The sequence below is a fragment of the Lycorma delicatula genome, chromosome 3, assembly GCF_047948215.1.
Source record: "Lycorma delicatula isolate Av1 chromosome 3, ASM4794821v1, whole genome shotgun sequence".
In the NCBI taxonomy this organism is placed as follows: Eukaryota; Metazoa; Arthropoda; class Insecta; order Hemiptera; family Fulgoridae; genus Lycorma; species Lycorma delicatula.
In genome coordinates, this window is record NC_134457.1 from 51,476,800 (window position 1) to 51,493,354 (window position 16,555).

The 16,555-nt window shown below is 31.3% G+C and overlaps 1 protein-coding gene across 1 annotated transcript; it reads right to left on the reverse strand.

Annotated features, from left to right (window-relative positions):
• Positions 1-2,493: 2,493 nt before the first annotated feature.
• Positions 2,494-15,029, reverse strand: LOC142321126 (uncharacterized). The gene is made up of 5 exons (XM_075359118.1): positions 14,912-15,029; positions 12,632-12,837; positions 10,367-10,552; positions 6,454-6,546; positions 2,494-2,870 (listed from the first exon to the last, which is right to left on the reverse strand). The coding sequence occupies exons 2-5, from the start codon at positions 12,738-12,740 to the stop codon at positions 2,494-2,496; spliced, it is 765 nt and encodes a 254-aa protein (XP_075215233.1). The 5' UTR covers positions 12,741-12,837; positions 14,912-15,029.
• Between the last annotated feature and the right edge of the window lie 1,526 nt (positions 15,030-16,555).

The window sequence follows — 16,555 nt, forward strand, 5'->3', positions numbered from 1 at the left end:
ATTTTAGTAAGTTCAAATAATAAAATTAAATAAAAAGAAAACTTAATTAAGTAAAAATTTAATCTAATTTAGTTAACCCCTTAATGGTTCTATGTTTTAACGGGAAACCTTGTTATTTTGCCCATATATGTTTTTTTGCGGATATTTTCCTGGACATTTCTGAAGCTTTTAACAATCTATGGTGCCCGTCTGTCATTTATCAATTACAGAAATGGTATGTATGTATGAGGTATATGTAAAGAGGGTGAGTGAATTACATGTATTGAAAAGCTGCTTAAAATACCAAAATATGCTGCTTCACAAGGATCGCTATGAGGTTTGCAAGACACTGTCCAAGGGATGTCCACAGGGCAGTGTGTCCTTTGGGGTCCTTTGTTGTGGGTGGCAGAGTTTCAATATCTTCTGTGGCTGAGGCTGCCTAGTGAGTGTAGAGTTATAGCTTATGTTGATGGTGGGCTCCTGCTGGTTGAAGGAAGCTCATGGAGAGAAATTGAACTCCGAGCCATCCTGGCTTGCAGGATACTTGAGCTGTGGGGTCATCAACATAAGATGGTGTTTAGGGCGGTGAAGACCATGATAATGCTCCTCAAAGACCGTTTGGTGTGAGGTGGCAAGCCTTTGTATCAATGTTAGGGTAGTGTATAAAATATGTTCAAGTTAAAAGTATCTCAGGGTGTTTCTTGATGAGAAATTGAAATTTAAGAGACACCTTCAGGTCGCAGAGAAGGCCTGTAGTGCCTTCTTTGATATTCGACGTGTGTTCAATCCTGACTGAGGTCTTAACTTTAAGACCTTGAGCATTCTGTATAAGGATGTGTGCAAGACAATTATGCTATATATGGCATCTGTTTTGGTGCATAGGTTAAAATTTTAAAGCTATCAGGCTGTATTATTAAGGGCTCAATGCCTTATATTGTTAACGGTGATGGGAGGCTACCATACAATTTCATGGGAGATGATCTTGGTGATTGCAGGTGTGAAACCAATTGATTTGATTATGTCAGAAAGGCAACAACATTATGTTGCTAAGAAGTCTGGTGAGTTGACTTCGGAGAAAGTTCAGGAGATCAAGCAACATGGCAATGCTTTGTGGCATGCCAGGTGGTATGAGACAGAGGTTGGGTGTTATACGCATGATCTCTTTCCAGACGTTGTTGGTTTGCAGGGTGCCTCTTGGATACACTTGAACAAGTATGTGATGCAATTTATTTCTGGGCATGGTGCCTTCAGGCTCAGACTGCAGAGATTCCACCTGGTGGATTCAGGAATCTGTCCACAAAATGGACGGTTGGATGATGCCTATCATGTACTATATGAATGCTCTAAATACAAGTTAATGTGCAATCATGTTACAGCTGACCGGGCTTGTTATTATTGGGTCAGTGTTGAATCTCATTGTAAGTTGAAGGGACCAGGCTGAATGGGCAGTTGTGTAAATTTTAGACTATAAGAAAAATGCTGAAGAAATTTAGAGTCCTGCATGGGTTTTACTTTCTTGTATTCTTGTTGTTTTGATTGGAGCTTTATGATTTTGTTGCTTTGTTTTATGTTTTTAAGTTTTTGTTTTTATTGTGTGTTGACGTTGCATGCTTGACTCAACTTTATCTCTTTCAGGTAGGTAGTTCAGTTCCTTTGATGTAATTTAGTCCATTCAGTCTTGTTTAAGACTTGGTTGATGAGTTTTATTATGAGTTCTTTCTAGATAGTAGTACACTGATGGAAATGTCACTTGTGACATTCACATCGGTGGCATCCTGGCTGAGGCTGACTGAAATATGTCAAATGCTGAGGTTTTGAAGGTAATCTCTGGGAAAGCCCATAAGGGCTAGGTACAGTGAGGGCGGTAGTGGGTGTCTTCCCTTATGGGGTCAGGGTGAGCCTTTATTACCTCTTTTACTACTTGCCTACTGCATATCCATTACACAAGGTAATTCAATTTAGTAGGGATATAATAACATGTTTATACTAATGATTGAAATGTTTCATTGCAGTCTCTAAATAAAGAGACAATAGAATTAAAAATACCTTCCCATAGCAAACAATAAAAGTTTTTTCATGCAGTGATCACCCCATGTGTTGGTCACTTATACAGTTTTTCTCATGACTGAATTGCACCCCTTAATAGAAGTATAAAGGTGTAAATTAGTTAAGGAATGATGAGCAGTTAATATGAAGTTTGGAATAGTTGATTCATACTCGATCTTTTCAATAGTTTTTTTTTTAATCTTTTATTTAGTATAAATAAAATTGTTTGACTTTAATTATTTTCCTATAAACTAACACATTTTTAATCTAATCTGAGACTACTAATAGAAAAAAGATAAAGGGGTCAGAATTATGTCAAAAGAAAAAGTTCTTTCCACTTATATACAAACCTGTGATCAGAATGATGTTTAAAGGAAAAAAAAAAGGTGTAAATTATTTTATTAAATCCTTTGTTGTTTTTTGTTTAATAACTATAATAAAACACACAAATATTATTATACATGATTTTCAAGAAGTCTTATTATGCTTCTCTTCAGATAATAAAGAAATCTCATTTAATTTTTTCTCTTCAGTTACTTCATCATATACTTCAGTATTTAATTCAGGCAGAGGATCCACATCTTCTATCGGAAGCATTGTTGAAGTATTTGATAAACCAGCATTTGCAGCATTAGGTTTTACTACAGCAAATCCATCAGCACCCATTCGGAAACAATCAAATTGTAATATAAGAAGTGGCACTTTTGCAAGTTTAGTTTCAAAATTAACACAGGCATGAAAATTTTGTCCAGGAGTATACACATCATAAAATCGAATGCAGAACTCCATTCCTGGTAAAAATGGTGTTGGTGTTACTGGTAAACAAGCTGGAGGAGGATTTTTTCCTAGAAAAAATAAGTATTTAATTATAATAGTGAGATGTTTATAAATATATATATAGCATATTATATTTATTTTCCTTAGCGAGATAATACTAAACAGTAATAATATAATTTAATGTACAACTGACTTCAAAATTTAACCATATTTCTTTTAATATGATAATTCTAGTTATGATAATTCCAGATCATTTCATATCTGAAAAAAAAGTAATAATGCCTCAGACAAACTCAACCCCAATTCCGTGCAATAACATCTACACAAACGGGCAAGCAACGACATGGCGCTTCAGTACCTTCACTGTTTATTGGGCAATGGGGTAATGGTTATGCTCAGGAATTCCTCTGGAGTACAGGATTGGTGATCCCGAGCTATCCAAGTTGGTTGTGGTTGTGCTTCTTGGCTTTGCTATTTGCAACAGTGGCGGGAGGCATGACCATGATCTGTTATTCTGACACTGATTAGAGTGCCCATTCCTTTGCCTGGTTGTAGAGCTGGGTTGAGGATGGGATGCTGTGAACCTCTCTGCAGAAATCAGACAGTCGGGTCCTTGGCAGGGATTGTCCCATAGGCAAGGGTATCAGAGCCCTTACTGCTACGAGCAAGCCTTGAAATGTTGGTGTTGTGGGTCAGACCTGACTCCTCAGCCAGGATTAAATCTGTGGATGGTGGCTGATTGGGGAAACCCAGGCAGGATCAATGATTTGGGGTATGCTCAACCATCTCTTCGCCCGCACCTTACAACATATTGCCTGGCAAAACATATCTTATGGATATTTCAACTTCCACAACTTCCATGACAGAGGGAGAGTGTGAAAACTCCCATCTTAGAGAGCCTTTAGCTTCAGAAGTGAAGTGAAGGAAGAGTATAGAAGTCATGAAGACAGATCAAACAAATTTCATCCAAAGAGTACTGGAATGATTCCAAAATATTTGGTGATCAAACAAAAAGAACAGGTTTTTTCTTAAGTCATTCCTTTCATGATAGCTTGAGGGATCATGGAAGCTGCTGCTGAACCTGTAAGAGAAAAAAGGAAGAGTGCTTCTGGGCTGTTCGTTGAAATGTCAATGATGTACAATCATCACGGTTACTCAAAGCCAAGAAGATTGGATTGAGGTTACGCCACATAGTACACTGAATTCCTCTAAGGGTGTAGTCATGTGCAGAGATTTGTTAAATTGTACAGAAAAAGAAATCGTAAAGGAACTTCATGAGCAAGGAGTTGTGTGTTGTTGACTAAATACATGATGCAGGAGAAGTTCTACCCTCTGCATCATATGTGTTAACCTTCAATAAGCCATAGTGTCCAGAGAAGATTAAAGCTGGATTCCACAGGTTAGATGTTTGTTTATCCCAACCCCTTTGCACTGTTTTGGATGTCAGCAATTCGAACACGCAGTGGCACGATGAAGAAGGAAGCAAATCTGTATATGTGGTGATCCATTACATGCTTGTGACCCATGCAGGGATCTACTGTATGTGTCAATTGCCATCGCCACCACTCTGCAAGATCTAGAAATTGTCTGATCTACAAACATGAAGTAGCTATACAAGAGGTCAAGACTACAGAAAGTCAGCTACTTTGAAGCTGGAAAAAGTTTGCTTGGCAGAACACCAAAGATTGCTCATATGCACAGGTTGCTGCAGCTCCTGCAGCTACCATTAAACCTCAGGATGTACTTTCTGAACTGGCACCAGTTTTAGCATGCATGGTTAAATGCATCATCAATAAAAAATTGAAGATTCAATCATCAAGAAAAAACAGTTTCAAATTTTCGCAGAAGAAAGTTGATGCATCCAAATTTAAGAGTTCTTTACAACATAGCAATGAGTCATCAACCAGTCATATGAATAATGAAAATGAGGTTAGAAAAGAGAAGAAGCCTGAAGCTAAATCAGAGCAGGTTAAAGTAAAAATAGAGAAAATGCCTATTCAGGCAACAGTGAAGCTGGAAATTAAAATATTAGAAAAAGAGGAATTTGAACATCCAATGATAGAGCCTCTGAAGGCATGGGGACCTTTAAACAAGAAGGCAAGTACTTCAGTTGCCCCACAAACTTTAACGGGGAGTGTATCGAGCCTTGACTCTGATACACTGCTAACCGCACAATTGGAGTTGACGTCATCTGATGCCGGCAGTGGGAGGTCCAACGTGATTTATTGCAGAGGATCAGAAGAAATCATTTCAGAGGTCTCAGAAACCTGAACTTCGACATTGATTATACCAAATTTAGAGTAATAATTTTTAATGAAATGATCAACTGATTTTGTTTGCAACACCATATTATTCTGATCTGAATCTTCTTAATCAAACATTAAATCTGTTATGATAATTAAGTGTTTATTATGCTTAATTCCCCTCCCCCACAATGTAAAATGTAATTTTACACTTTAGGACTGCTTCCAAAGATCAGAATAAGTTTTCTGGATACAAAAGTAAGTTGTCAGTTCTTTGTGTAGTCCTAAAAATTGCAATTTATGAGACCAATTTTTAATAAATTAAAATTCAAACATTAAAAAATGTAATCCATTATTTAAAAAAATTATATTATCCACTTTCATCAAATCAATAATTTTTTTTTGTAAGCTAGAACTATTTCTGTGTTTCACACCCTATTAATAAGGTTCCATTGCTGTATTTAGTAAATTACCTAATGATTAATAAGATCAGACAAATCTTTATAAAAAAATTAAATTACAACATAATTTAATTTGTACAAAAACAATAATCTGATGATGAATAATACTTAGATAAAGCTGAATTTTTCTGCATGCTCATTCATGCAGAAAGCAAATTATATTTATTTATTTATGCAATACATACAAAATGCATACATGCATTATGTTGTAATGAAAATAATTTATTTATTTAGTGAAAAGTGAAAATATTTTTACAAATGAGTAAATATAATTATTAAATATATACTGATTTATTTTCCTAATGGTTGTACGTTGCAATCTGTTCAACTAGTGAACAATAAGCAAACCCCCTTCCCACCGTGTCATGAGTGAGAATGATATGTATGACATATAAAAGAGGTGTAGTCATGACAGACTCAGGCTGACCATTCCTGAGACAATGGTTAATTGAACTCCCACCCATAAAGTACATCAGTATCCATCATCTAATATTCAAATCCATATAAAGGCAACTAACTTTTACTAGGATTTGAACCTCAGAACCATCAACTTTGAAAATCAGCTGTTAAACAACTGATTGCAACTACCAGTTTTAACCACTCACTACACCAGTCCAGTGGAGTAAATATTAAACCGAAAAAGATTGGAATTTTTTTTCAATTAAAATGTTTCCAAAGGATTTGAAGGATAAATTAAAGGATTATTTCTATTAAATTATGTTTAAGGATTTTTCGGCCTTATAATATAAAATAAATATCATAAGGATTGATACTGAAGTTAACTTCTAAATTTTAACTTTCCTTTATGAATTTCATTTATTTTAAATTACAACAAATAAAAATATTTAAAATGAGTTGGTGCCAGTAATTTCTTTTTTGATTTTTTGCAAAATATTAGATCAGGTATTGCTAGTTACTGAAAATTATTTAGTATTCTATTTTCTTACCTGATATGCTGTTATGGTATATAGATTTATCATTCATAAGCATATCCATATTAAGAGCAAATTCATCAGGATCATAAGTGAAATTCATACAACCTGAAAGAAGTAATTAATAAAAAAAACGTATTTGAATTTAGATGTACAAGAAAATACTAATTGTTATTATATCTTAAATACATCTTGGAAAACTGTCCCATTTAGCAAAGTCTGAAAAAAGAATAATTATTGTCCCATTTCACTATTTAATAAATAAAAGATTCTTCTTCTGTATCATTTGTTCAGTTTTAATTCAGTTTTGTTTCTAGTTTTATTTCATAAATCATCATAATTTTTACTGAAAAATCTTGGAAAATCCATGTGCAACATCTTTATGCTAATAATTAATAACTAAACATAGATCATAGATCTGCTGTGGAAATGTAACGCTGAAAGCTATCATTTTTGTACTTTATTGCTCCCAAATTGTTTTTGCCTATTGAAATAAAAAATAAAAGTCCTCTATAAATATATTCTAAAAGTTTTTAAAGGAGTTTATGTTGAATAAAGAAGGCTTGAAAGCATTTTTAGTTTCATTAAATAAATTAATACAGTGTTTCTCTAATAATTTTTTGTGTTATTATTAAATGTAATATATATATATTAAATTACATATAATTTTGTATTATTATTATTATATATAATATTATATTATAGATTATTATTATAAATTATTAAGTTATAATAAATTATTGTAAATAATAATTAATTAATCTAAATAATTTTAATCTCTACAAAGAATATAGGACCCACTATAGACTAAGACCAAGATAAAATCCAATTCATACCTACCTCTGACCCTATTAGACTCTTACAAATAAATCCTGAGAAATTTCAGATGACACAGTAATGTTTTTTTGGAATCAATATATTATATAAACGAATCAAAGCTTCCTCTGTAAGTAATGTTTCAATATTTATAAAGAAATACAAACAATAAATTTATAATTTAATTTACTCTCTGTATTTACTGACCTTTAGTTCTTTAAATATTTATTTGCAATTTACATGTCTGATTTCTTGTTTCTCTTCGTTTTAAAAACCTTGTTTTGAACTGTTAAGAAGTGTTTTTTTTCTTAAATCATTTTAATTAACTGATGAAATCTTTTTCGATGAGTCTTCTTTCTTATTTTCTGTTAAATAGATTTTGATATTTAATTATCTTTTCCTTATTTGTGGCTTTTGTTTTCTTTATTTAATTACAAAATCCCTTTTTTATTTTTATGTAACTTTTAAGCTTTTTTAGGTTGAACTTGTATAAGCTTTTAGTTTTTAAGTGAAGTGTAAAAGATCTACTCCTATCAGATATTTGAATAGAGGTGGATCTTAAAATAACATGACATTACTGTGTTACTGATTAAACATTGTTAAAGAAAACTTCTAATTTCATTCCATTGTTAATATTTTTATTCATAAAAAGTAAAAAATACTTAGTTCTTATATAATAAAGAAACCATAATATTATGCTACTGAGTTGAAGCAATGCATATTACACATTGTTTCAAAATAGAAAGGGATTCATTTACTTAAAGTTTTGCACTATATATCCCAGTCACTTTTTATGATTATAATGCATGTAAAAACAAAGTCAAAGAGACACAGTTAGAGTAGCCTTCTCTGAGAGCAGCAATGTTCACTAAAACTCCCAATCTATGTCTGTACTTTATAAACAGTGTAATATGTCTTATAAATCCATTGAAAGTAGTATCAGAAAAGTTGCTGACTGTTGTAATGGAAAAAGGCTGACAAATATTACATGACTTCCCTGGCTATTCCGATCAAGTATACAATACCTTGCACGGCTTTTTCATTGTAAAACTTTCTGGCTTCACTGGAAAACTTTACAATTCAATCATTAAAAGGCTTATTTTTATTTTCATAAAAAATGTTTAAATATAAGTAACAAAACAAAATTTTCTGAATTTTTTAAAATTTTGGGGCCTCCATATCAACTGGACTTTTTATTGATTGTAATGATTACCAAAATAATATTTAAACATCAAAATTCACAAATTTTAAATAAGGAATTTTTTTGGGGGTTCTTTCTTGCCCTGTGGGGACAGTTTTTTTTAGAAGTGATCCTTAAAAACAAAATAAATTTAATAAGATAATTAACATGTTTTACTCTATCTATAAATCAAAGGAGTTTATAAAATTGTGTGTAGAGAGGATGATTGTAAAACCTCAGTTAGAAACTTTAAATTTAAACAGAAACTTTAAGAACCACTTTTAGAAATATTTGCTACTATATTCATACTGCAAATAAACATTAATTACTCTGGTTACATTAAGGAAAATAAACATTCATTTTCAATATAGAAATAACATAATAATTAATAAAATCAACATGACTACTCTGCATTCAAAATTTCATGGAGCAATAATTAACATGAAAATTAAAAAACACGGCTATCTAAAAAATATTCCTGACAAATATTGCTCTTAATATTACTAAGATGAAGTAAACTATTTTATTCAAAAATCAGCCAGGATAATTGAAGAGCATGCGGATGACAAGTTTGTTTATATTTTTTTCAAATTCTTTAAATATATATATATATATATATTTATATAGAGATATTTAAATAGCCTATGACCGTCCTGGTAACGTAAGGATTCCAATGCATGGTCATGCATCTAAATTGGTTCAGCCGTTGAGCTGCTACGGTGGAACAAACACTGTATGTATGCTTGTTCCACTGTACGTATGTGTATAAACATATTCATACATACATACATCATCATATATGCACCCTAAAATCATTACACTCCTTTTTGGACAGTTCTGTAAAAACATAAAATGACAAAGAATTGACTTTGACAGGAAATGCAAGTAACCACATGAATGGGCAAAGCCGCAATGATGATGTGGGTATATACACAAAAAAATAAATTTTTACATGTATATATAAATATCTATAAATGTATTGTTTTGTATCATTCATATTTTTGTTATTTATTACTAAGATGAAGTAAACTATTTTATTCAATAATCAGCCTGTATTTATTTTGATGAATGATAATTTTAGACCGTTTATAAACGCTGTGTATATTTTATAAGCATTTACAATAAATTATACAAATTTCATTTTCACCTTTTTTTCTATAAGATTAATGATAGAAAGAAACTTTTTATTTAATTTATTATTGTGATTAAAAGAAATTACATTGGTATAGTTTGATTACCCTTAAATATGCTAATAAAATGCAAAATTTCTAATGACTAAAATGGAAGTGCAATCTGCCATGATTTTTTGGTTTTATTTTTTTTAGAAACATCCCTAATTAGTTTTAAAGCTAATTAATTTTAGTGTGCTAGTATTTTCATATAAGATGGTTTATTTAATGTACAATTACATAGTTCATATGTATCTAAAGTTGCCACTATGGAATTAGTAAATTTTTCAGACTTTCTCTTTGAATTTTTCTGATGTATTTATACAAAGATAATTACTTATTCATTTACACTTTCTTCGCCTACTAACAAACCTACATCCAACTATAGATATCCTAACCAACTTACACCCAACTACAGATGCCCTAATCAATTCTTTTTTTTTTGATGAGAACTGAGTTTTAAAGTGTGAAAAAATGACAAGCCTGAGTGAGAGTCAAACCCAGAACCTTTTGGATGAAAGGGAGAGATATTACCACTCCACCATGGAAACTGGAATTGTTAATTCTCTTATTACTTAAATGTTTTTCTTATGTAGATACAATCTATTCTAGAAGAAAGTAGTTTGACTAGAAAACAAAATGTTCTAAAAAATTATAAAATCCTTACTGAACTTGAGCTCAGAAAGCTAATTATGCAGAAGAAAATGTAATTATATATTAATTAATTAAAATATATAAAGAAAATTAAATTTAATTAACAAACCTTTTCTTTGAAAATTAAACATATTGATATTTATATTTGCGCAGCAGCCACACGTTAAACTTTGACAACTACACGGCAGCCAACCATATCTTAATACACCTAGTTTTAATGCTGGCATAACATCAGTATGATTAGAGATTGGAGGAACAGGCTGGCCATTCATATCATAATATATCTGTATCATCTCTGCAAAAATAATTCAATTTAAATATAACATTTTTATTATTTAAACAATTATTGTTTCTTTATGTTGGATTAGAATTCAGCATAAACAAAATATATATGTATTTTGGTCAAATTATGCAAAAAAAGTCCTTTGAAGTAATCACACAAAGGACTCAGCTACTAGATTTCTGGATACATTTTATTAGTAATTAATAGATCTAATCATGTCTTGATTAGAGTATACTGTTGTGTCTTTTATTATACTGTTGTGGGTTCTAGTACGAGGGTTATTTATTTTTCAAGGTCCGATCGGTCGCAAAATAAAAAATCCGGATGAACCTTTGCTCATATGTGTTGTGCAGCGTCACTAGTATGGCCTTCAATCACGCTGCGTCACTTCGTTTAGTTCTGAACACACAGCTAGCATGTAAACATGTCTACAACAATAGCATCTCTCGCCAAGTGTGAAGTACGTGCGGTAATTTGATTTCTTCAGGCTGAGAGGTGTAAATGCAGCTGAAATTCATAGACGAATAAGTAATGTGTACGGTGAAACTTCAATGAGCGACAGCAAAGTGCGACAATGGTGCAGGAACTTTAAAGCAGGACGTACAGATGTTCATGATGCAGGCTGTCAGGGAAGGAAGCGAGTGTCAACTGATGATCTCGTTGAGCGAATGGATGAGGCAATTTGAGAAAATCGTCGGTTCACAATTTCTGTATTGAGTGATTTGTTTCCTGAAATTTCAAGGTCAGCTCTCTACACCATTGTGAGTGAGAGACTTCAGTACCGCAAACTGTGTGTGAGATGGGTTCCCAAGATGCTGTCCGACCATCACAAAACAATGAGAATGGACGCCTCTCTAACGTTTCTCCAGTGCTACCGCAATGAAGGAGAAGATTTTTTGAACTAAATTGTCACAGGGGATGAGACACGGGTCCATTTTGAAACTGAAGAAACAAAAGAACAATCCAAACAGTGATTGCATTCTCATTCTCTCAGTAAACCAAAGAAGTTCAAGCGAACCTTCTCCAACAGAAAGTGTATGGCTACTGTGTTCTGGGACCAGAATGGAGTTCTCTTGGTGGAATTCATGGAACGTGGCATGACCATCACTGCAGCCTCATACTGCGTGACTCTTCAACGTCTACGAAGGGCAATTCAGAATAAGCGGAGAGGAATGTTGTTATCAGGCATTGTCTTTCTCCATGACAATGCTCGGCCGCACACTGCAGCTGTAACAAAGAAGCTCCTGCAACGTTTTCGTTGGACGTGTTTGATCACCCACCATACAGCCCAGACTTGGCTCCATCTGATTTTCACCTCTTTGCTCACATGAAACGCTGGCTAGGAGGACAACATTTTGACACAGACATAGAGCTGCAGACCAGCGTAGAAACATGGCTGAAAACACAGGCGGCTCCGTTCTATGACGAGGATATTGGAAAGTTGGTACCACGCTATGACAAATGTCTGAATCGGAGTGGCGACTATGTAGAGAAATAGCGTAACTATGTAAGTACTTATTACAAATAAAAATTTTTTATTTTCACTGTGGTTTTAATTTCGTGACCGATCAGATCTTGAAAAAAAGTAACACTTGTATTTTATTTTCTTCACATGACTTTTTTAAGATACTATGTTATATGTTTGACTGTTTTAAGATACTTTTCTGTCTGTGCCTACATGTTGGTGGATTTGTGATTTGCATTTATAAAATAATACATATGCGATACACAAACCATGAATAAGACTACAATGTATTAAAAGAAGAGCTTCAGTTCAAATTCAATACACTTTTTGACCACGCTGTGATTACTTTTGTTTGCTTAACTCAATAAACCACTAGTAACAATATCAGCTTATGGTAGGATGAGAATAGCAGCATTAGTTACTGAAGATGGTCGCAAGTGAAAACATTATGATATAAGTTTCAAAAGCATTTATATTTATTAAATTTGGTTTAGTTTGTCAGTTAAATAATTTATAGTTATAAATATTTTATTAATGGTTGAAAGAGAACAATATCATAGTTGACATGAATATAATAAAAGTTTTAGAAACCTGTGTTTATAATGATTTTATTTTTTTACACTTACCTGTGATTTGAGTGATGTTATTCTCTGGTGTCATTTCTGTTGATGTAACTGTAGTAGAAGAACACAAAACTAAACAGGCAATGAGTACTTCACTGCATGTGACACACATTTTTCATTAATGAAATTTTCAGTAAAATATATGTAAATCTAATGTTAATTATGTGAACGTTTATACCATCATTTTATATTAAAACTTAAGCAGAAATCTGTAAAACAGAAATAATAAACTTTTTAAATCTCATATAAAATTTATCTTCAGCATATGAAATTTATTAAATTATAATTCAGATACATTGTAATTCACTTTTCAGTGACTTCAAAAAAAAGGGGGAAGTTCTTAAAAGTTTGTTAAAAATTTAATCATGATCAAATACATTTTAATATTTCGTTTTTGTCTGTTGATGACTTTCCTCCGATTTTACCGTAAGAAGTTTCTTTCACATAAGTCAAGTAAAAAAAGTTTTGGATGATGACCTTGAAAATTATTTGAAGAAATATATTGTCTGTATTTTCATCGTAATTACATAATACTAAATTATTATTTTGTAATGATATGCAGCCTGAAGTCATGCTTACAGTAAAAACATTTTCATGCAAAATTTCACTACAACTTTAAACTCATGCTTTGTGGTATTTACTTAAATATCATCTTTCTACATTCCTTTTTATTTTTAAGATGCAGGTTTCTTGTCTTTTGTGAATAGTTTTTTTTATACAGACATCAATTTTAGTAAACCTAACCATCTTAAATAAAAGTAATAAAAAAAAAATTAAACAATACTAACTTCAAAAACACACTAATATTTTTTCAAGTTTCCTTTAAATTTCTACATTTAAAAATCAGCACCATATATTACTTAATTGTCATTTGTTTTTAATCTGGTCCCAATTTCAACACTTGTGTATTGGCTTTATTTTTACTAAAAGATTTATTTTATGTGTTTCTATACATTAAAAAAAATATGATTTATTTTAATGATGAATTGATTATAATTCAGGCAGAGTATATTCAGATTAAGCAAAATATAACTTAAATAGATTATGATATTACTAACTGTAAAAATTTATTAATTTATAAATATTTAAATGCAAAAAGCTATTGTATTAAATATAAATACAAATTTATTTTTCTATGCTTGTTTAATGTTAATAAATAATATAATTTTAACACAACACAAATTTGATCTTAAAGTAAAAAAAAAATTATTTGAATATTAATGATAGTAATTTGTCTTCATCAGGAAAATCTAATAAAATGCCAATGATTCAAACTAAGATATGAATTTTGATTTTTCTGTTTGATTCTTAACACAAAATAATGGAGCAATGGCTTATTAAAAATGATTGTGGTTAAGCAATACATTAATGAGTTGTACTTACTTATTATTGTTGATAGATAGAAAAACTTAACTCGATAACTTGTAAAAAGTAATATTTAAGAGAAAAAAGTTCAGAAATATTGTAGAGTAGGCTATCGAAAATGAGAAAAAACAAAAATAGGTTTTTAAATAGCCTTCCGAAAAGTCATTCTCTTTTGAAAACTGTAACTGTAAGTCTTTAAAAATTATGGTTAATTCTTACATCCACCATTTTTTTGAAGTTTTGTCGTTGCAAGATCTAATTTTTGCTCACTTTTCTGTAAGAAAGTAGTCTTTATATGTCGGTCTCGAATCAGGTTGATGCCGGTACTCACTGACCAAGTCTATGATACAGTGAAAGCTTCAGCAGGAGTGGGCTACTGTCAGTGTCATCCACCTATCTCCGTCGGAATCATTCTTACTGTACAAGTTTCTAGTACAAATTTTAAAATATCATCCTCGTTTAAAAGCGGGAACTCTGCCGTTTCAGTATAATTTACTAATCATTCCCTCTCGTCTTCTTCACTATATTCCTCAAACGGAAATTGAATGAGAAATATTATCTATTTTACTTAATATCCCTCATTATCTTCAGTTGGAGTTAATTATTTTATTAACTAATTTTAGATGATTATTTTTGTGTTTTCTGTGTGAAAGATAATAGTTTTTACTATGCATTTTGTAATGACATATGTAAATAGGTAAGATCTGATTTATTAAAGTAGTTAATGCTTTTAGTTAAAAGTAAAATATGTGGTTTGGTCTTTTTACAGAACTCACCAAAAACCTACGTTTTTAATGCTGAGTGCATAGAACGAATTTAGCAATCGGATTTTCAAATTATTATTCCACTGTAACTGAATTATGAACAAAAATATAACGTAAAAATAGATACAAACTTTCATTAATTTCGAGTACTTACACTGAATTTCAATATGATGTATGCTATCTTGTTAATATCTAAAGTTAACACTATATACTTATGACAGAGACATTCTTGTACTTTAAACTGAATTAATTCACACCAGGTTATATTCTACTAGAACGTCTTTTTTGAAGAACAGTATATTTCAACGTGCTATATCGATTAAAATTAGAAACACGTAGGGTAGATTGACATCAAATATACTTTTAAGTTCGACTTAATATTCCGTTCTTTGAATTAAGAAAGTCATCGTAAGTACACACTTTAAAAAAACACACGCATTAATATTTATCATACATGTACTCTTACGCATGTTTTCACAAGTATAGAGACACGTTTCACCTAGATTGTTATGGGCCAAACAACTGTAGTATTTTAAGAGCAATTGTAATAAATTTAGAGCAGTAGGTTATAAAATAGTGTTCGTGAAAATTAATCTATTCTTGTTATGTATTTGGTTTACTTACGAGAGCAATACTATTCTTTACAATTTTTGGTTTTTCACAGGTATTTTCAAGTTAATACTGATGATATTCAATCTAGTTGCAAACGAACTTTTTACAATAAACACAAAAATCGTGCTTATAAAATTTTCCACGTTCCATTTCTGGGTGAAGTCAAATCTTTAATCGGCGTCTTTATAACAGAGATAATATGAAAAATATAAGGTTTAATTCTATAATACGATTTTATTGCCCTATCTAAGATAGCTCGATCTTCCTAAGTGACTTATAAAGAGGTGAAGCAGATCTTTTTTATAGTTATAAACACAAGCAATCAATAGTAGAATACTTAAGATTTAAAAAATAGGCTTCAAATGTAGAATAAAAAAATTATTTATAATTTTTCTAAAGTAATTAGGTGACTATAGTTAAAGTAGAAGTTTAAGAGGTTAAGCTACATAAAAAAAGGGATATGAAAAACAATGAATCTTAATTTTATTTCTTAATATTTCTATTTTACATGAATAAAATTAACAAAGGAATTAAATAAAAACATTTTTTTATTTTTAAAGTGCAACCCAAAAACGAAGATATTAAGAAATGTTGATAATATTGGTAATTAGAATGAAAATAAAAACAAATTATAAGAAATTTAATGTTTAGATTCAATGCAAGAAAAGGAATTCACTTTTGAAAATAAGTTAGCGTAAGCAAGGTAAAATAAATTATAGAAATGTGTCATCATCATGTGGTATACTGCCTTTTGGCAGGTCCTTGGCACCACTGTTGTCTCCATCTCTTTCTGTCCAATGCTTTTCTATATGTCTCATCATAATCTTCACTACATCTTTACTTCATTTATTAACTTCAGCCTCCTCCTGCCTCTTCTTTTTCCACCTTCAATAGAGCCTTCAAGAACTGTATTTATTGTTTCTTTTCTCCTAATTATATGCCCGATCTAGTTTCCTTTCTTCCTTCTGATAGTTGCTAATATTTTTCTATCTTCACCTATTCTTCTTAATACTTCTATCTTACTCTGTCCATCCATTTTATCTTCTCCATCCTCCTTCAGACGCACATTTCAAAAGCCTCGATCTTGTCTTTTTCCTTTTTCCCCAGTGTCCATGTTTCACTACTGTACAAAATTATACTCCAAACATAGCATTTTACCAATCTCTTTCATGTTGCTGTAGAGCAG